At 31.0% G+C, this 21,703-nt stretch overlaps 1 protein-coding gene across 6 annotated transcripts in view; it reads right to left on the bottom strand.

The window, feature by feature from the left end:
• LOC120770314 (MAP/microtubule affinity-regulating kinase 3) overlaps positions 1-21,703 on the bottom strand; it is a 48,242-nt gene that overhangs the window by 5,062 nt on the left and 21,477 nt on the right. The window contains exons 1-13 of one of the 6 annotated variants that reach the window (XM_040097690.1): positions 19,443-20,997; positions 15,629-15,844; positions 15,337-15,557; positions 14,972-15,253; positions 14,121-14,314; positions 12,546-12,658; positions 12,285-12,465; positions 11,351-11,501; positions 11,095-11,222; positions 10,869-11,031; positions 9,890-10,000; positions 6,680-6,750; positions 4,076-4,199 (exon numbers count right to left, since the gene is read on the bottom strand). In XM_040097690.1, the coding sequence (XP_039953624.1) occupies positions 4,076-4,199; positions 6,680-6,750; positions 9,890-10,000; positions 10,869-11,031; positions 11,095-11,222; positions 11,351-11,501; positions 12,285-12,465; positions 12,546-12,658; positions 14,121-14,314; positions 14,972-15,253; positions 15,337-15,557; positions 15,629-15,844; positions 19,443-20,804 (3,317 nt within the window). In that variant the 5' untranslated portion in view covers positions 20,805-20,997. Of the gene's footprint in view, positions 1-4,075; positions 4,200-6,679; positions 6,751-9,889; positions 10,001-10,868; positions 11,032-11,094; positions 11,223-11,350; positions 11,502-12,284; positions 12,466-12,545; positions 12,659-14,120; positions 14,315-14,971; positions 15,254-15,336; positions 15,558-15,628; positions 15,845-19,442; positions 20,998-21,703 lie in introns of those variants that run through there. The other 5 variants (XM_040097686.1, XM_040097687.1, XM_040097691.1 and 2 more) reach the window with 5 other exon arrangements.

Here is a 21,703-nt window from a genome sequence, read left to right as displayed (position 1 = left end):
TATATATATGTATGTATATATATTTATATATATATACACCTATATATGTATGTATACATATGCTGTAGTAAAAAAGCTGGACTTTAATTTCAAAAATCTTTTCATTATTGCTCTCCCCAATTGAACTGTAATTATGTGTATAGTTTAATTATTTTTTACTTTTTTTTAATTTAAACTGTTATGTGGTATGTAAGTAGTATGTATGTATGTACATCACTTTTAGCTCTTTCCAAAAACATACTGTATGTATTTTTGTAGTAACGCATGTGACCATTTACTAAATATTTCTATAACTTTTCGTCTGGACGCGCACAAAGATGGCAAATTACATAAAAAGCTGCATATAGTTTGTATATAAAAGCATACATCGTATGTATATATGTATGTATGTATATGTATTCGTATATATATTAGTTAATTGAATGCTACAATAGCTTTTAAATGATGACTATTGAATAATATTTGAATATTTACATACACTCATATGTATATATATGTATGTATACGTTACTGGCATTGTACAAAAGGATTGTCACTTGGCAAATGAAATATCTCTGCAGACACATATAAAACTTTCCATAATAACACAAATTGAAACGATTTACGCTTGCTGAACAATTATTAATAATATATTATTTTTTTACTTTGCAAATAGCTTTATTTTATCCATTTAGGTTGTGATTGCCCGCTCATTCTTGGTATTTTCAGCATTTATTTGTGAATAAATATCATATTTTATTTATCGTATATGTGGCGTTGAACAAAAAAGCACTTCAATGCACAAAAAATTGCATACAAAATATGTATGTACGTATGACATACCCATACAAAATGCTATTAAAAAATATATAAATATTGAAAAAATTCCATGATGACTGGCATGCCAATTAATTTCGAGTGCAAATTTATATTGTTTAATTAAGACATGCATAACACATTCAAACTGCTTTGGTAATAGAAAATGCAAATGTGTAATAGTAATATTAGTGACGTGCGCGTATAATTTCGTTAGTTACCCGTTGTTTGATAAAAATATTTTTATATGCTGAACAGGGTATATTAAGCGTGTAACACACAGAAGGAAACTTTGGAGACCCTGCGAAGTATATAGTTATAAAAATGTGCAGCATGACGAGCTGAGTCGATTTAGCTAAGCCCATGTGCTTGTATATACGGGAACTATGGTAGTCCCTCAGTTTTTGAGTTATCGATCTGAAATTTGCACACGTCCTTTTCTCACCAAAAAGCTGCTCGTTTGTCGATAGCACCGATAAGGATCACTATAGCATCTTGCTCTCATACAAACTATGCGATGAAAATCAAGTGCTTGTAAGGAAAATAGCTGCTTGTATGGAAAGCTTTTTATTTGTGAAAGCTACTATAGCTTCGGTGCAACCGAAATTTACGTTTTTTCTTGATGTTTATTTAATTATATTTTGTTTTTGGCATACGTGTTCAATATTGAACATGATTTGTCAAAAAAAAAGACGAGTAAGTTTAACCACGCAAACGCCAGCGATTTAATATCACACACTGCATCATAAAATTTGTAAGATTAGTAAAAACAAAAAAACCTCTAACTTTGAAAACAAATTTTAAACATGCAAAACTAATTAACAAATAAAAAGAAATAATAACAAAACAGGGGGAAATGTGTGTCTATAGGGTGCATCAAAAAATTACAAATTGAATGTTTACATTTGTCAAATGTTTAAACCCGCTAAAAGATTTTAGTTACATTTTCAGCATGAAAATTTCGTCACAACTGTGTTTTCACGTTTCTATGCAGTAACAAACTCGGCTACGATATTTAAAAATGCTAAAAGAAATCTATTTTGACATAAAATGCTATTTCTGACTAGTTTACACGCTACTCGATCGCTACTCATCGTGGAGTCGAAATTTTGTGCCCAACATTTTTAATAAGAGTATCGCTACATTCACACTAAATTTAACTCTATGATTATGATATGATTTCAAATTTCTAGCTAAATTTTTACCTAGCTACCACATTTTGAAATGTAGATTAAAAGGTATTCAAGTTATATACAAGTTTACCAAACCGTATTCAAGACTACTTTGCTACAAAACTACGTATAATTTACGCTAAATGTTTACAAAAAATGTGTGCTTTACTATTGTGAATGGCTTCTTGAAAATAAAGGAACTTTTTTTCTAAGATAACACTTTTTTATACAAAAAAATTATGATTAGCAGAAAATGTCTCGGAGATTTTTATAAACTGCCAGTATGTGTATATTGTGTTTTAAAACTGAATTTCAAATTTCTTTACGTAAGTTTTTTTTTAAATTTATTCGTATGTATATTTTAAATAGTTTAAGCACCTAAAAATATTCATTTGAAATTTATGTTAAATACATTTTCCTAGAAGGTTTTTGTGAACTCATGATTCTTAAACACTTTCCCACAACTAAATTGAATTGTAGCCTATATTCTCATATGCGAATTTTCTCATATGCGAAAATTCGTGTATTTATTTCATTTGCCTGTAACAATACTATGTTAATCAAAAGTTATATATTTCTTAATTATTTTTCAATATGCATGTACATACATCTAATACATCCTTATTTGAAGTGAATTTTATTTAATGAAATTTTATGTGAGCGCCTACTATAATAATTAGAGAATAGAAAATATGCGACACTCGTTGAAATCTTTCAAAATTAAGGGTTTTGCCATCTGATGAATTTGTTTTCCTAGATTGATACAACTTTTTTATGTTCGTTTGAAGTTTGATCACCACATGTCAACTTGTGTGTGTTTGGCAGCTATTTTTTACGACGAGAAAGTTTGTTCTGCGATTTAAAAAAAAAAAATAGCAACGGGCTAGTTTGAAATTTTATGTTTCCAATTAAAAAACGGCTACGAAATCATTCGAAATGTTGCAGAAGCGTTTCTGGGCGTCTACTTTATCACCAGCAAACGAATTTGACTGGCACAAAACACTCGGTGAAGGATGAGAGTCAACGAAAACATCAGAGGATCTCAATTTCACTTATCGACTCCACTCATTTCGGCAAAAGTTTTGGGTATGAAGCAAGCCAATGCTAGACTCATACCAAAAGACTTAACGTCAAGTAGAGGTCGTAACGAGATGCTTGACAACGGGCCGGGTTAAATTTAATCATATAGGATCTCAGAAGCCGTGCATTTTCATGTTAATTTTAATTCTATGTAATCTCAGAAGCCTCTACTTTCTGTACTTGTATATAAAATAGCTCATTTTTATATTAAGAATGATCTTTTAGGATAAGATTAAGCCACATTACGATTTTGGAGTTGAAAAACTGCCAAGCGCTCTGCAAATGTATAAGCCGTCGCTTTTTGCATTGAACAAAAGCTTGGCATTCTTGTTATTAACAATGTCCTGGAGTGTCGCATAGTCCATAAAAAAAAACAAGCTAATTCTAAAAGTATGACAACAACCAACACCCATGTCACGATGAATATTTTTTCATGTATTATGCACGCTGCCGCAACCCAGTAGATGAAGGTAATTACCATTATAAATTAGTATGATATGCGTATAAATTTCTTGAAATGAATTAATGCTGACCATGGCAGAATTGAGAACTGTAATTAGTAATGTTTGTAACACAGCATGTCGCAAAGAAAATTAGTTTGTGTTTATGTTGATGTACGTGGGACATTCGAAAAATGTAAGCGAGTTTACTTTATTACATTTATATGTACGCAAATGAACTGTTCCCTCGTATGATTTGCAATTATTAACTTTATATGGCATGCTATAGAAAAAAACAACTCGCTTCTCTTCAAAATTATAAGTAGTTAGCATAGTTGAAAAAACTATAAGAGCGCACTGCTTGCCCTCAACATTAGCAACAATATTTAATTTAATGCTTTAGCATCTCTTTCAAAACGTTTTTAATAAATAATTACAAAATTTATATTTACACAACAAAAATTAAGAATTTGTGAATTTGAGAATGGGTGAAAAATGCAATATTGAAATTAAATACTATTTTCTTTTTCAACAATTTATTCAAAGCTTTGTTTTTTTTTTGTTTTGTTTTTTTTTTTTACTACTTACCGTTTACTGAATCGGGATGACAGTTTCGAGAAAAAACTCATTCTGCCTGGATGTGGTGAGTCGCCCGAGGCACCACTCGTTCCGGAGTACTCCATTGCAGCATTGTTTCTAGTCCTTGTTTGACCTGTAAAATGATTGATTGGAAAGCGTTCATTATGGTAGATGGGCAATTCAAGCAAAGCAGTGAAAAATACAATTTAAGGTAGAAAAGGGAATGACAATTATAATTTTAATATTTTACGACAAGTTTATAGACGTATGAAGGCGGGTTCATTTATCAGCTTTTAACTAAATTTTACTATAGTTATATATATATATATAATTCCCTTATGTTAACAATTAAAGAGTATATGAAAGAAAATACACAACAACAATACATTCCGTTTATTACAATATTTGAATATTACTATTGGCAATTAACCCCAAAAAAACGCGAATTTCCACAAATATTATGCTGTTGCTAAAGTCTCGAACGAGAAAAAAAGTTAACTTAAAAAAAACTAAAAATACTGACAAGTAATGTCTAGGTTAAGGGGTTATTTATATTCACTTGCAAGCCAGAAAAAAGTGATTTTTTGAAGAGGTATTTTACTTAATAAATTTAAATTACATTTACAAATTTAATGTACTTTAATAAACAAAGATTTATTTTTAAAAAATTTAAAGTTCCTTGACCCCGTAGATGAGGTCCAGAAGGATTTCCGAAAGAAACATGGCTGGCAGTGACGAAGCCGGTCCCACAACCGGAATGGACCCGCATTTTTATCCAACCAAGGACTGCCAACTCGGCAGATTTCTGTCGCCACAACAACAACAACATCAACAACGTATCTGCTTAAAATTATTTCACATCGAAGAACTAGTACAAATTTTTAATTTTGAAAAAAGCGGAAAAAGTGTACCTTTTTGTGAAAAAATTTGCACTTCAGAGTGGCTTTAGAAATCGAAAGTATTTTGTATTGAATTCCCTCGATGATTAGTTGACAAATTTATTTTAGATGTTTGTGTGAAATCGACCGAGCACAGCCGTTTAGGAGACATTTTGCTCATCGACTCTCAAAGCAGCATTTCAAGAGAAAAACAAGTTTAAAGCTTTGGGCGCCGATTACACTAATTTAAAAAATTCAACAAATACGCACATAGTATAGAACTGAAATGAGGTTTTTACACGGCGTTCTAAGGTTAATTGTGCCCTAAATAAATACGCTCATATCTCTAGAACTATTTGCAAGTTCAATTTCGTAGCATATTTTCAAATATACAACTTGATATATGTACATGCGAAAAAGAAATCGATTTTTAAAATTGAAAAGTGGATATAACCCCTTAATTAAGACTTGTAAACCTGCAAACCGACTCCAAATGCGACCTAGATACCTATGCAATTAACGATTATGCTTATTAACTAGCTAAATCACTGAAATTCAATTCAATAACCTTCACGTCGAGTATTCAAGTGCTTGGAAAAACGAATATAAATAATTTGTTAAGTAGCACAACACAAATATCTGCAAGAAAATATATATGAAAATATTTATAATGGCATGCTTTGAAATAAATTATCTTAAGAAACGAAATTTCTTAACGGAAACAAATTGGAAAAGTGAACAGTAATGTTTGACAGTGTATGAAAAGAAGCGCTCGTTCATTTTCCATATATCGTTTGCTGGTAAATGACGAATTTTGGAAATGGCCACACAGCAGCGCATACATAAGCTTAAAATATTTTATTTCCGAATTAAAATTGAACCAATTAAATAAGTTGAGGCGACAGTTTAAGAACGGCGGCGAATTTTTATTAAAAATAAGCCGTAAGCCGTATTATTTATATGTAAATATGATTACTGCGCCGATACCTGCAATGCAAATTGGCTAATATATGAACGGTAACAGCTATAAAAAGCTTTCGCAATGAGCAATACGCGTATACGGATTAATTATGTAAATTAAATGCGTAAAATGTGGCTAAAACACGTTGTAATGTACATATGAAAAACATGAGTAGCGTGTAAGCGACCGCCGCGCTGCCGTAATGAAGACGCATGTATGTATTTATGAAGGCGATGAAAAGCGCTTTTTTTTGCCGCGTTGGCTGTAAGCTTTTTTTAGTAAACTCAATAAATAAAGCATGTCCGTACATTTTGGTTACGTAGTGTGTCCGCAGTCCGCAGAAAGTTTTCAGCATATTTTTTTTAATATCCCTAAAAACCACCCAAATTTTTGTTTGCATAATTTTAAGATACTTCAGCTAAACATATCAATTTTCGAAATTATTTCATTATTATAGTATATACTATGCATATACGTATTTTCACTAAATACTATGGTTAGAATTTGTTCAACACGTTCTAAAGTGGCTGTGCATTGACTATGAAAACCATGTGTTCGAACAGAAAACATTAATTTTATATTGAAAAAATATGTATTTTGAATTTTTGGTGCTTTTTTATTGAATCCAATGTGGAAAACTAAAATTTAGCTTACTAATTTCTATTATTATTTTTCGTTATTTAATATGTATATTTTTATTTATATAATTATAAAAAAAAGATCAGTATGCTTTACATAGATTAAAAAGTCTAAATTTAAAAAGGGACAACTCACCAGAATGAAAGGTTGATCGTAATGGCACATTCCTGGGGAAATGCCTGCTAGACTTAACAGCCGACGTCATTCTAAGTTGTTTGAGGAAACTATTTTTGTTTTTTTTTTGTATTGTTTTTATATTAAATGCATGATTTGATTGCGTCCAAGGATGTACACATAATAGACACACACACACATGTGATTATATATTAAATGTAAACAAATCGTTGTAGGAGCAAAGCGCGTTGGATTATTTGCCATATGTATATATACATATATTTTTTTATTTTATTGATTTTTTTGTTTTTAATATTCGAGATGGGCATGTACATGTGGTGGTGGTGGTGGTCAGTTTTGTTTTGATTTGATTTGATTTGTAATCACAATTGAACAGGATGGAACGGTACGAACGGTAAGCGAACAAACAGTTAGGCAGCAAAATAGGTAGTTCATGTTGGATTTGAGATCGTAGCGATGTCCAATATGTGTTTTCATGCGTAAGAGAAATAAGAATAAAAAACGTAAATTAAAAAACAACGAAATTAAAATTTTTAAATAAAGTGCTCGCTTATATAATTAAGATAGTTTGCATTAAATGCTTGACTGCTTAAGCTAATTGACGTATATATTTATATTTACATTTATTAGTACTATAACCTAATGTTAAATGTTTGCCAAGGACTAAACTTCATAAAATTTACACAATATTGGCATAAGTTTACTTTGCTTAAAATATATAAAATTTAAAAAATTTATCGAAATGGATTTTTGAAATTAATTGTTTAGAAAAAAAAACACCAAAAAAAGTTTAATAATTAATCATAGCAAGTTTATACTATGCTTAATATATATAAAATTTAAAAAATTTATCGAAATGGATTTTTGAAATTAATTGTTTATAAAAAAATAAAAAAAGCCAATTATCAAGCTTAGTAATATAAAATGTTTATAAAAAAATAATTACATATAAATTGCTTATAAAAAAATAATAATAATCACGCCAATGAACAAGCATTATAAATGAAATAGTCTAGTAGAATGCAAAAACAAAATTTAAAATATTTTTCGATTTATAATTTTATTTATATACAAGCGTTGAAAGTTCTAATGATATGAAATATGCATAAATGAGAGTATAATAAGAATTGATCAATTATTAAATAAACTTGATTATAAACATTTTTACAAAAACTACTATTTCTCCTTACTTTAAAAGTTGTTTCCGTACTGTTAAACTTTTTTCAAAAAATATAATTCTTTACTGTCTTATTAAATTCTACAACACTTCTAAATTTTCAAATTGATCCGAGTAATAGTTTCGAATATATAGCCTTAAGAACTAGTGCGCAAGAGGCTAGCTAGGCTACATAAGTGCGCCGTCGGTTGGCAAGATTTCTCGAGAACTACTGAACCGATCTTCATGAAATTTTACACAGGTCTTTGAGCTACAATTCTTAAAGACTTGGACGAAGGATTCTTTTCGATTACAACTATATGAAAAAATATTTCGCGGAGTTTTCATTTTTTTTTTTTAAATATCTGCCAAAAATTCAATTTTTAGTTTTTTTTCCTTTGTCTAAGTGCTAAGTTAAGATTTTAACTAAAACACGCGTTTTTTTCACGTTAGATGATGCTGCAAGGTGTTATCCTGCCAACGCGGGGGCATTACGAGGGGTCACCGGAAATGGCCGACTTAAAAATTTTGTTTCCAAATATTTCAGAATTTCTTTGTTAATAGTGTATCATAATAAAAAATTGGAATAAAATATTTAACTTTTTCTATGAGAAAAGAATTTTGAAAAATGGCTGTTTTTTATTGAAATTTAATTTTGAAATAAATAATAAATGCTGCAATCGACGAGCTATATATTAATATTATGATGAGACAATATTTTTTTATTAATTTTTTTTTTTTCAGAAAACGAATGCATAAAAATTAATAAAAAAAAATGCAACCGAAGCAGCATTGGGTTGAAGAAAACTTAGCGCAAATGTATAAAGCTAAATAATTGCTAAGCTGAAAAACATAAATATAAATATAAAAGCATAACGGTGCAAAAAAATAAAATCAATATATGTATATATATTTATACCAGTTATGAACATTGCACTTTAACACTCAACGAAGCTACTTTAAAAATCAAACGCCTAAAAATATAAATACGCCAATTTTAGTAATACAGTAAAAACAGGTGCTAAAAATTAGCATTTTTGGTAAAAATATAATAAATATATTTTGTAAAAAAAAAATAAATGCAATTTGTTTCTTGCTAAACAATTTGAAGATTTTCTCTAAAATTCTCTAAAATTTTTGCGTTGCTAAACTTAATGCTTAAGAACGTTATCATTATACGAGTAACGCTAAAATATTAATTATTTGATAAAAAAAAATTAAATTTTACACGCTCAAACCTTTGCTAGTGTTTAGCACGAACTTAGTGCCACGATCTTGCACTTTTAGCACTTTCTAAGCTTTTATGTTCTTTAAAAATAATTTAAGTAATTAACGTTACTCTAAACTAATATACAACAAAATACAGTGCAGAGCTTAGCTTTTGAGTACATACGACCATTCACTAATTATTTGAATTTTAAGAACTTTGAATTTTTACACTCACCGCATTGAAGTAGCATTGAAGAAGATTGCACATGGCGTATATTCGTATAATTCAAGTACAGCCGCGTTTAATGTTGATTTTGTGTAATCCAGACAAAAGGTTGGGTGGCAAGAAAAAAGAAAATACTTAGTTATAAAAAAAATAAAATTGCAAATATGAAAATATAAATTTATAAACAAAAAATTAGAGTTGCCATTAACTCGTTATTCGCCAATACACTAAAAACAGCTGTTGTCAATAAGAGAGATAGATGAATTACAACATATATGGAACATTTTAGGTGCTGAGTGAACAAGTTGAAATTTTTAATATTGTATAAAATGTATTTTTTCACAACAAAAAAAGAGTGAAATTCTTGAATTAAAGTATTATAACGTCGCGCTTATGTACGAGTGTTGAAAAGGCTAGGAAAATATGTAATATCACTCGACAAAAGTTGGAGCTGGCCTCACATTGAGTTTTTATTGAATATTTTTGTAACATTATTGTTAAAATTAATAGCAATTAAATGTGTTTAGCTAGAAGACGAAATCATATAATCCATACTAAGCAAATTGTGTAAATGGTTGGTTATTATGTTTTTGTTTGTAAGTGTTATTATGTCTTATACCTCGTTCCGAGTGTTTCATTGGAAACAGCGACTCCTCCCTCAGCGGTCGAGCCAGGGCTGGAGACAGAGGCGCTTTTAACATGGCCTTTTCCTGTAGAGTTGGCAGATCCACTAATTGTGCGTTTCAAGAAAGATTAATTTCAGAAAAATCGAATCGACAAAAGATGGTAGTTTTTCAAAAAGCTGCTATTACAAGACACTCAAGTTTGGAAAGTGTGACAGTTTAAAAATATTAGAAATGTGTATTTTTAGACATAATTTTGTAAAAAAAATATGCAAGAGACCATGTTTTCAAAAGAATATTTAAAATCAAATTATTTTACATTTCCCCAATAATATAATTACGCGAAATTACTGCTTACAAATTACGATAATATGATGAAAAATTATGTGTATATACATATATTTACACGCATAAGTGTATGCCCAACAACTGAAAATGGTGTCTAAAAACAAATTAAATGGCGTTTTTATGAAAAATTATATATAGTACAAAAGCTGATGAGTTTTTTTGTAAATCTGCAATGCATTCATATATGTATATATATATAGAATTTCCATTTACTTGCATTTGCAACTAACTATATTACAATGTCCCGTTTAAATACTGGCTCAATTGTGTAGGGTGTAGTCGCCTCCGTGTAAATTTACAACGAAACTGTATATGTCCAAGATGATCAATGATATGTCACTAATGCCTATATACTGATGTTTTCTTTAATTTATAATCTACATTATATACCTGTATATTAATTTTGGAAATTTTCTCAAATAGTCATACTGATTGGAATCTCTCACTGTTGGGTATTGTTTTTTCAAACAAATTTCAAAGTATTCAGACATTTGCAGGGTTATAAAAATGAATTTTATATAAATGATTTTTTTTAGTCGCGCAGTATAAAAAACACACCGGGATTTAAGAAAAAAAACTTCGCCAGAAAATCATTGCTTTCAGTCGTGTTCGTAACATAGCACTTACTTTGTTTCCGCTGGCAATGCATTCGTTTTTTCAGTTGATGAAGTCTTTTCATATAATGTGGTGGAACGACGTGGTATCATACCGCTTGTGCCAACGGTAGTGCGATTAGTATTTGATGTGTCGTATTTTGTTGAAGTGCGCGGCTTCGCGGGGCTGTTGAGTGCTGCAAAATTGTCGAAGTAGACGTAGAATTTAGTTATTACTATAAAATTCAAACAGAAATTACTTGTATCCGCGGTTGTTAAAAGCTTTTGGGTAGCTGATGTGGGTCTGTGATTTTGTACTGCCAGCCGCGCAGTATTTTCCTTTATTGTGGCCGAATCAATTGTGTTTTGGCGTTTAAAGTTGCTACTACTGCAGAAAATAAAACCAAAAAAAGTCGAATTAATCATCTAAATGTGTAAAATATGGAAATATTATATAAAAATGTGTAAAATATGCGTATATTATTTGAAAGTGTTTACATTGCTCAAATGACTTACATTGAAGAGCGCTCAGCGGATGAACCAGAACCAGTTCCGCCGTAATTGTTGTTGGACGGCGCCGCATTTATAGCACCAGGAGCAGCTGTAGCTACAGCATTTGTTGCCGCATTAGTTGGGCCAACACCTGCGATAAAACGTTGAAAGATTTCTAAACATCATAAAATTATGAATTGCATTGTTTGGTAAAAAATGTGTTAGATGATTTGAAATATCTATGTAGGCATTCATAGAAACAATAATTTACTATACAAACTTTATCCTCATTTGTATATAGCACGTGCGTATGTATGCACATGTGTGCATATATACAAATTGTGCGTATGTAGCGCTGCTTTAAAACAATTTATAAGAAATCTGGATAACACGATACAAAGAGTATTGTCAAGTGAAATATAAAATATGATTACGTTGCAAGTGAGAGTACAATATTTGAAGAAAGTGCATGATTAATTGCGAAATTTGAAATAATGCGTATATGCGTAAACTAGTTTTATAAAGTATGAAATTATGAGCAAATTTTGTGGAATTTGAAATTAATTTTAGTTTTTTATTTAATTTATGTAGCTCAAATGACCAAATATTGTTTGAATAAAAGCCAGATTCAAAGCGTAGAAAAGTGAGCTCTGAAATTTGTTAACGCTAAATCCGAAATACGAAAGTATTACTTAACGCTGCAGAAGAATGAGACTTAAGGGGCAGACCTAATGTTAAAATAATTAAAATGCAAGCGAATTACTGTAAATGAAATTCTTAATGACACTAATACTTATTTATAGTAACCATTTTTTTTTTAATTTAAATTTTTTTGTTTGCAGATTTAGCGCTAGCAAATTTCCAAAAGCGTATTTTTCATCATGCGCTACAACTACAATGATTTATTTGCAAACTACTATGACTTTAAAACAAAAAAAAAAACAAATCAGTCACTTACGTAGTGTTTCAGCGCCAGATGAAGCACGTCGACTTGGTTTCGTATTTGAAGCGGAAATACTCCGGTGTACACCACGATGTGTGGGACTCTGTGCGGACGCATTCGTATTAGCGCCCGTATCATTTCCACCCATATTACGCAACGATAGTGACGAACCAGAACGCGAACCATCACTTTCAGGCTGCAAATTGGCATATGTTTAAATAAAATTATAAAAAAAAGCAATGTTTGTGTTTTCATTTCATTAAAATTGACACTTACATCTGTGCTTTTTCTGCCCAATAACAGATAAGTAGCGAAGACATCATCGTATCGCACCTGGGAGAGTGAAACTTCAATATCCTGTCTGTTATAACCCATTGCCACTAGAGCCTCTGCAGTTCGGTGAGTTCATTGGAAGAAAAGGTTTGTGTTAGATATTTGTGTGAAATGTGTGCTTATCAATGCCCAACAAATTGTGGTCATTATTATTACTATTTTTTTGTTTTGAAAGAAAAATCTAGTTTTCAAATTACTAAAGAGGATTGGGTTGTATACGTTGTATAACATTTACGTAGGTAGTCACTCACAAAGCATTAGCCTGGCATAATTTATGTGTTGTAAAAGTTATTTCTATTGAATTCCATGGAAGACGCTTTTGTAACAAATGTTTAGGTGTTATTTTTTTAATGGGTTTTCGAACTTTTCTGACTTTGTATAAAATTTGAAAATGCTTGTAAAGGAAGTTTCAGCTGTTTGGCGTCTAAATATATTTTTTTTCATACAAAAAAAATTAAAAGTAACCATAAAGAAGTTTGTAGACAAACATGTAGTTTTCAAATGCTTATTTATGTATACAAATGTGTTTGAAATACGAAATTTCGTTCTCGGTTTTTATATACTTTTGTTAAGTTTATAACGTGTTGCAAAGTATTTGAGTCGTGTGTAACTTCAACCTTACTATATCCCAACTCTTCACTTAAGCTGCCTAAATGTTAATTTGTCTTTGATTTAAATAAATCTGTAACTTTCCAAACATTTAAAGCGCCGCTTTCAACATAACGCATTTATAACCAATTTAGCTGATTGTAAATTGACAAACACAAACATATGTGACATAATAATATGCCATGTGTACCATTGGAATCATGTGTACATACACTTTATTTGTATGTGTTGTAGTTTTATGTGGCCTTTAAATGTTTTTTTTTTATTTTATTGTATTTTTTTAATGGAAATTCAAGTTTAATTTATACTCACAATGATAAATCGCAACTTCAACATTTGTTGTTGGCTCGAGCACGAATTTTTTGTACTATTGGTATTTACATCGTTTCAAATGAGTTAGGAAAGTATTTATATGTACTTATTCGTTTAGAGATACAAACAATATGTAAACTACAATTTAAAATTCGTATAAGGAAATACGTATCTAAAACAAATTATATACACACATATAGGAAATACGTAAAAAAAAATCTCAAAAAAAAAAATGTTTTTGCGCACAACATTTATCCTTCCGTAATATAGAAGAAAACGCACAAGTTATTATCGAAAACAATGTTCTATATATTTGTATATTATACATTTTAAAAATAAATTTTCATTAGACCTTATTGCACATAGTTCGTTTTGTCTGTACAAAATTTTAGCTGATTCACTTCAATCAGTAAATCAGCATAATCACAATTCCATTTGTTAATACTTGTTCACCCAATTCAAAATTAAAGTCATATGTATATATATATAATACTATTTGGATAATTGAAAATGCATGCGGGCATTAATTAATGGGGGAAAAACACTTCTATCTAACTACACACAAATAAAGTCAAGGTATTATTTTGTGTACAGTACCCGTCTTACCTATCCGTTTGGGATCAGCTAGATCTTGTTTTGGTTCGATATAAGGTTTTAATTCGTCATCTTCAAACCCCATATTCATCCATTTATCACTCATTATAGTTTCCAGACTGGCGCGTTTGGCTGGATTCAATACAAGGAATTTACGAAGTAAATTTTCACAGTCAGTTGACATATAGAAAGGAATCCTATTTAAGAAAAACGTTATTAAGTGTTGCATTTGAAAGTGTTAAGGTGAGTTTAGCAAGCGTTAGGACGAAATGAATACACATAAAATGTATTAATATTTAAAATATAATATTATGTAAAAATAATTAATTAAAATAACACAAATAAATAAAACAAAATTTAGCAAGCGTTAAGGCGAAATAATTAAACAAAAATGTATTAATAGGCGTGTCAAATATTTAATTACTATATAAATATATTTATTTTGTACATTTGATGATATTAATACAAAAAAATTATAACAAATGTTCATATTTGTATTAATTTTAACTTAAACAAAACGCAAAATTTTGTAATTTTGGTTTGTTTACATTTTCATCTGCCAAAATGAAGTTTATCGTTATTGCCAACTACTTTTTTTTGGAAAAAATCAAAGCTATTGTGAATGAAAAAAAGCAATGCCTCTAATTGAATATATATGTAGCTTATGACAAGCCAACATAATTATGATGGCTAAGTCTTCCATACAAAATAAGCTAATAGCTAATAGCTTAATTTGCTGGTCAAATAAAACACGCCTAATAATTAAAATATAATATTAAGTAAAAGTAATTAATAAAAATAACATAAATAAAAAAGTGAGCTTATAACACATTTTGACTGAGCATACGACATACCTATATTTGCCTCTGAGTACACGTTCGCGTAGTTCTCTTAATGTGGAACCATCAAATGGCAATGAACCACTAACTAATGTGTATAAAATTACGCCCAAAGACCAAACGTCCACCTCAGGACCATCATATTTCTTTCCCTGAAATAATTCAGGTGCAGCATATGGTGGACTGCCACAAAATGTATCCAATTTAGAGCCGGGCGTGAACTCATTTGAAAAACCAAAATCTGCTATCTTTATATTCAATTCGCTGTCTAACAACAGATTCTCCGCTTTCAAATCCCTTTATAAAAGAAATAAATTTTTATTAGACAAAAATATATGTATGTAATTTTTTTTATTTATAAAACACCAAAAAACTCAAACCTGTGTATAATTCTCTTTTGATGACAATACTGTACAGCCGACACAATTTGCCTGAATTTTACACGCGCTTCCTTCTCCTTCATTCGGCCATGCAAGACAAGATAATCGAATACTTCACCACCGGACGCATACTCCATAACCAGATATAATGTCTTTTCGGTTTCGATAACTTGGAAAAGCTTCACGATGTTTGGATGATCGAGCATCTTCATAATCCTCACCTGTTATGGAAATTCACATGTAATATTTCTTACTCCTTTTAATTTTGTTTGTTTAAATTTTCGCCACTTACTTCTCTAAAGAGTTTCTGTAGAGATCCCGGATTCAATTGGGTTTTGTCAATAATCTTGATAGCCACTTCTTTACCAGTTGGCAAATGCTTAGCTAATTTTACTTTAGCGAAATTGCCTTTACCTATTGTTTTTATAAGCTTATACTTTCCAATATGTTCCTCTGTGGCACGCCAACGCATTGGTGCACTGGTGCGCAGCTGCATATTAGGAGAGCCCTAAAAATGAGAAAACCACATTTGTAAAATTAACTGTGTTAAAACATTTTTATATATAAGTATTGTATAATTTAATTATGTATAGTGTATATATGTGTGTGTAAGTGTAAGTAACCTATTTTCTGACATCTTTCTGATAATCACATGAAACATTTCTTTATATAAAATATTACGGTTTATGTTATATTGCAATAATATGCGCCACAGCTTTAAATGCATCATGGTTTTTAGTTTCTTAGGTTTTCTTTAATTGCAATTTTTTATAAAAAAAACTTCATGTGAATTTTGAAACATGTTCTTAAACTTATTATTCCAAAAAATTACTAAAAAAATATGTCTGCAAGGTCTAAAGCATCATATTACCCATTGGTTGTTCAATGTTTTCAGCAAACTAGTTGGTTACTTGTGGGTTTCGTGAATACCTGTTATTAGGTTATTTTAAACTTTGTATTATATTTTTATTCAAAGTGTGTTTGTTTAGTTATATATGTAAAATAAATAGCCGTGTGGAATTGAGTTATTATCCAATTCTACAACGTACATTTCACCGATATTATAGAGTTGTAAAACAATTTTGTAAGTTTAAATCTTTTTATTAAAAAAAGAAAACAGATTAGAAATAAAAATGTCTTAATTTTTTATTAAAAAAAAAAGATTAGAAATAAAAATATCTACTTTTTCTTATATTTATGAAAATCAGCAACAGATCTCACAGCTATGAACGTCGAAAAGTAAAAGTAGTCGCAAGTTGGCATAACGGTTCATATGCAATGAAAAGTATATCAGTTTTATCCCCCTACAAAACAGCAAACAGTCATAATAACAACCTAAAGTTGATGAACGTGAATTTTGCCAACATAAATCATATTTTTTCCTGTCTGTCATACTGAACTGAGAAAAAAAATCCTATATTATTACTATACCGTAAACAGGCAATTAGGCAAAAATAAGTTAGTCCCAGGAGGACAAGGCGGAAACAGTAAAAAGTTTAAATATAAAAGATCAGCGTAGCGAGCTGAAACGATTTAGCCACGTCCAACTGTATACACAAGAACTAGTCCCTCAGTTTTTGAGATACCGATCTGAAATTTTGTGCTTGTCTTTTTCTTCACAAGAAGCTGCTCATTTGTCGGCACCGCTGATATCGGAGCACTATGGATATAGCTGTCAAACAAACTAACTAATGAAAAACTTTTTATACCCTCTTATGCTATAAGAAATGCAACTGTGGGGGGTATTTCAGTTTCGGTGCAGCAGAATTTGACGTTTTGTTCTTCTATTTTTATTATTTTTTTTTTTTTGGTTTTTGGTACCAAATTTGTTTATAAAAAACAAGTTTTGTCTATATAATTTGGTTAAGAAATAATGCCTAAATGTTGTTTACTTTGTTCTTTTTTAACAAAATCAAATACCATTTAGTCATTTAAAAAATATAGGAAAGTGTTGGAAAAACTTTAGAGATATCATTAGGCAATTAGCTAACAATATAACCAAATATATTATTACAACGAGCGTTAGCGTAACAAAAACTCAACTTTTCCCCATTTTTCTTCCAATACATTGAAAAATAGTTCCACGTTTACGCACATTTAAACGCATTGACTTATATACTAACTAATTATTATGCGCGTAAGCATTTCGAACGGTAAATGTTGACTTTGAAAATCGCACAATTATTTCTACAATTATCATTGCCTCTTTCCTTACTTTCTTTACGTATACCAAATGCGGAAATACAACAAATTTAGGTCGAACATTAATTTGTAATGGTGCAGTCTCCATATATAGCGCCGGAATATGTTCGGCAAATGGGTGTGCTGCGGCACGCACAAACATACACAAATAGTATTGGTGTATTTGTGTACATTTGGCTACAATTCGAAAAATATTAGTTCGGTTAATTATTTTATGACGTGAATGAGAGCATACTTCGTTCACGCAGCGAAATAATTGCGGATAGAGGGGGGGAAAACAGATGAATGCAAGTAATTGCTGGAACCTGTAATTACGTGAGAGAAAGTTAGTAAATATAGTCAGTGTCATATATTTACTGTATATTAATTCTGTTGTTTAGTAATTACAACTAATTTTTTTTGTTAACCTATAACCTCAAAATATGAATGAATGAATAAATGAGTTCAGTTTTTCACACTTTATACAAACATACAATTAAATATGTATGCGAGTACATCAAACTTAAAATAAGTTAGAGTAGAGTGCACCATTAAAAAAATTATGAAGTAGAAAACTTTTGTTCTTCAAAAAACTTGAAAGGGTACGCACAAATAGCCGGTTTCACGAAAACTTTTAATTGAAAATTAAGTTAAATTTAATTTTAATTTTTATTTTACTTCGGACTTAAGTTTTCTGCGTTTCACCATTATACACATTTGGCGTCCCAAAAACTATGAGACAGAGTAAAAGCTGATTTATGTAAACAAATAAATTGTATTTATTTGTCAAATCAGCTGATAGCAAAACGTAAACATAGTTGCATATGATCGTATTTAAATACTATTAAAATGGTAAAGCATGGCCATTTTAATAAAAATTTAATCAAATGGTGAAACTGAAATTAATTATTTTTCACTTCAATTAGGTTGGTGAAACCGGCCGTTAGAATAGAACTTCATTAGAATGATTCACATTTTTGTGTAGTAAAATATTTCATTTCAAATAATTTTACAAAGAATTTACTCAAATTATGTTTACATGTTTGTAAATAGTCGCAGATATTTAAAAAAATGGTAGCGCGCCAAAAAGTATGCAACAATTTATATATTACACACTATAGCTCCCTATTTTTCTATATTTTTGCACAAAAAAATTACGAATTCCACTAACCTTTGGGAAATATTTAATCGAGAAAGCATTTTACATTACATACAAATAAAAAAATTCAGTGAAGACGTTATTATAGAACTAACGACGGTTAGAAAAACATACATATTAATTTTAGTACTTATGAATTTGGTTAAAATATAGCATCGGCTTAGAGAACGAAGGTGTTCGGTATAATTTGCTAAAGGTTAACGACTGGCCGAACACCTTTTTCGCGCTAAGCCAACCATGTACAAGGATATATACGCAGCTAGGTACTATATGTATATGCGCCTATGAACGAGCGTTAATTTTGTAATGCAATAATTTTGTTAAATATTTGGTTCATACGCAATTAATTTTTGTTTAGATCGTTTGTTATGTGAAATGTGCAACACATTGCCGGTGATTTTGCGTTGATTATTGGTTAAATGTGTTTTTTTGGGTTTTAATTTTTTAATATTTAAGTCACAAATGACACATCAGTGGAGCAGTTGGGTGAGTGAGCATTATATGTAACAGCGTTAAGCGGGCAAATTATACAATCACTACTTTCTTTGCTTTCGCCTGTGCCATTAACTCATACCAGACTAAATATAAAACTTACATATTACCAAAAAAAATAAAATTAATATTTCATAGTTACAAAGTTAGCCTGTGTGCCATTTAAAGCTAACTACAAGCGTAGTAATAGTAACACTTCTTATATAGTAGGACTTTACAAGTGACACATTTGTAGGACAAACGTAAATGCTTACCCTAGATGCGCAATCTTTACCTGATTGTTGTGCATTACATTGCCAACATGTCGATTATTGTAAACAGTGTGCACAGCATTTGTTGCAGTTGCCGTTGCGGTCCTTTCGCCAGTTGCTGGTGGCATATGTGGCATTGCTGTCACCTTGGGAGGTGTTGTAATGGGATTAGTAGGTCTTGATATACGTTCGCTGGGCACGACCGACATACGTGCCGTTTGCGCATGCTTAGCAGCTGCAGTTTTACTTGCTGCCGCTCGTTGATTAATCATCGATTCAAACTTTTTCAAATTCTCTTCACGATGTTTATCGATTACAGCACCATCCGTCTGCGAGATCGTTTTACCACCAGCGCCACTAGTCGGAGTGGTGGCGCTGTTCGCCGTGGTGTTTGTAGTATTCATACTGGGGATAATACGTTTCGAGTCAGTACCATAACGCATGGCGTCTCTAGCATGTGCTTGTGACGGTGTTGGCAACTCTTTATTGGCAACAATTTTCTTCTGTTTGATAATATCACGCGTTGCCATTGTTTCGGTATTCTTGCTGTCGGAAGAAGTGCGCGTAATCTTCGTTTTATACGGTGCTGTAGCGACTTTGGAGTATGCGCCGACAGAGCTGCGTGCGCCAGTGCCACGTTGAAAATCGGTGATTGAATCGCTCGAATTCTCCAAATCGGAGGGTGGCGTTAGATAACTGAAACCGGTACCCGAGGCCATTTCACTATTGCCGGGCTGTAGTAAATTCTCCGTTTCGCCGTAGCGTTTACTTTGCTTCTTGCGATCCAATTTCAATTCATCAATGCTTGGTTGTCTGACATTTTCCATTTTCTTGAAGCTTTCTTCCATTTCGAAAATATGCTTCTCAATGGAGCCGAGCGCAAACGACACATTCACATCATCTTCAGCTGTGAGCACCAAAGTGGGCTCCTTGGTCAACTTCTTATCCGTTACTGTTGCTGCCGCCGTTATTGTTGTATATGGTGTTATCGATGAGGCGGCATTACGTGTTGTTGGTATTCTATTGCGCAGTCGCACCACATCTTCATCTATAATAATATCCGTTTCTCTGGCTAAGGTCATACGATTGAGTCGTGGTATGATTTCCGAATTATCCACAATATTTTTCGTATTATTATTTTCGTTGGATGAGCGTTGCGTGTTCGAGCCCTGTACTAAATACAATTCGTCCGCAGCACCAGCGTTGGTAATTGATTGTGGTGTATCAATTCGTCCGACAACTGCATCACTATTGTCATCGATATTTAAATCGACTTTTGTAATGGTCGGTGGTGCTGGTGCCATACCCTTACGATGCGTTGGCAAACGAAAGCTTTTGCGCGTACTATCACTACGATTCAAATCAGGAGTTTCCATTTCTCGCATGACCAAATAATAGTCAAGTAATTGAGTTTATTAAAATTAAGCTATCACTTTTTAACCGTTGCAACTCCTCTGTTTATGGTTCACACACTAGCGCGCGTGTGCAACGTGTTATTTTATGTGTGTTATCAAATAGAGTTGTTGCAAGATTTGTGTTTGTTTTTTTTACTATTTTTATCACCAATCTAAAATAAAACTGTAGGTTCACAAAATATGTGTTAAACCGGAATAAAAAAAAACCTGCACTGAAACGTAGCCTGGTACACAACAGAAATCGTGAGTCAGTAGTATTTCTATATAGTATCAGGCATACCGTTATTTAAACTGTTTGATTTCTGTAGAAAACAAACATTTTTATAAGCACAATTTAAATTATGGGATTATAAAAACTTATGAGCTAGTTGCAATTAAGGTTGCCACATAAATCAGCGAATGAAATTTTTTGTATATAAAACAAAATGTATATATTGTATTATACTTTGCAAAAATATAAATTAAAGTATTCGTAAAATTGAGTACAGTAGAAGTCATACGAACATTTTCTGAAGATAAAAAAATATGTAAAAAAAAGTTGTTTTCTATTAGCACAAAAATGTAAAAACTATTGAGTAATATTTCGAAAAAATTATTTTTTCTATTAAAGGAAAAATAGTAACAAATTATCAAAAAAATAAATAAATATACGAGCGGCGTAGCACTTCAGAATTGCGTTTACCGAAACAAAAATATATGAATCTCAAGTTAAAACATGTGACTTTAGTGTGACGTTAATTGATTTATAAGGTTTAAAAAAAACAGTTACTTTTACGTCACATTGTTCATTAATATATTATGCACACAGCCTTAGACTTGTGCTCCAAATAAGCAAATATATAAATTTAATTGTAAATTTAGCGAGCGAA

This window comes from Bactrocera tryoni, chromosome 3, assembly GCF_016617805.1.
Source record: "Bactrocera tryoni isolate S06 chromosome 3, CSIRO_BtryS06_freeze2, whole genome shotgun sequence".
In the NCBI taxonomy this organism is placed as follows: domain Eukaryota; kingdom Metazoa; phylum Arthropoda; class Insecta; order Diptera; family Tephritidae; genus Bactrocera; species Bactrocera tryoni.
Note: the sequence above shows the minus strand (reverse complement) of the source record. Positions and strands in the feature narration are given on the sequence as shown.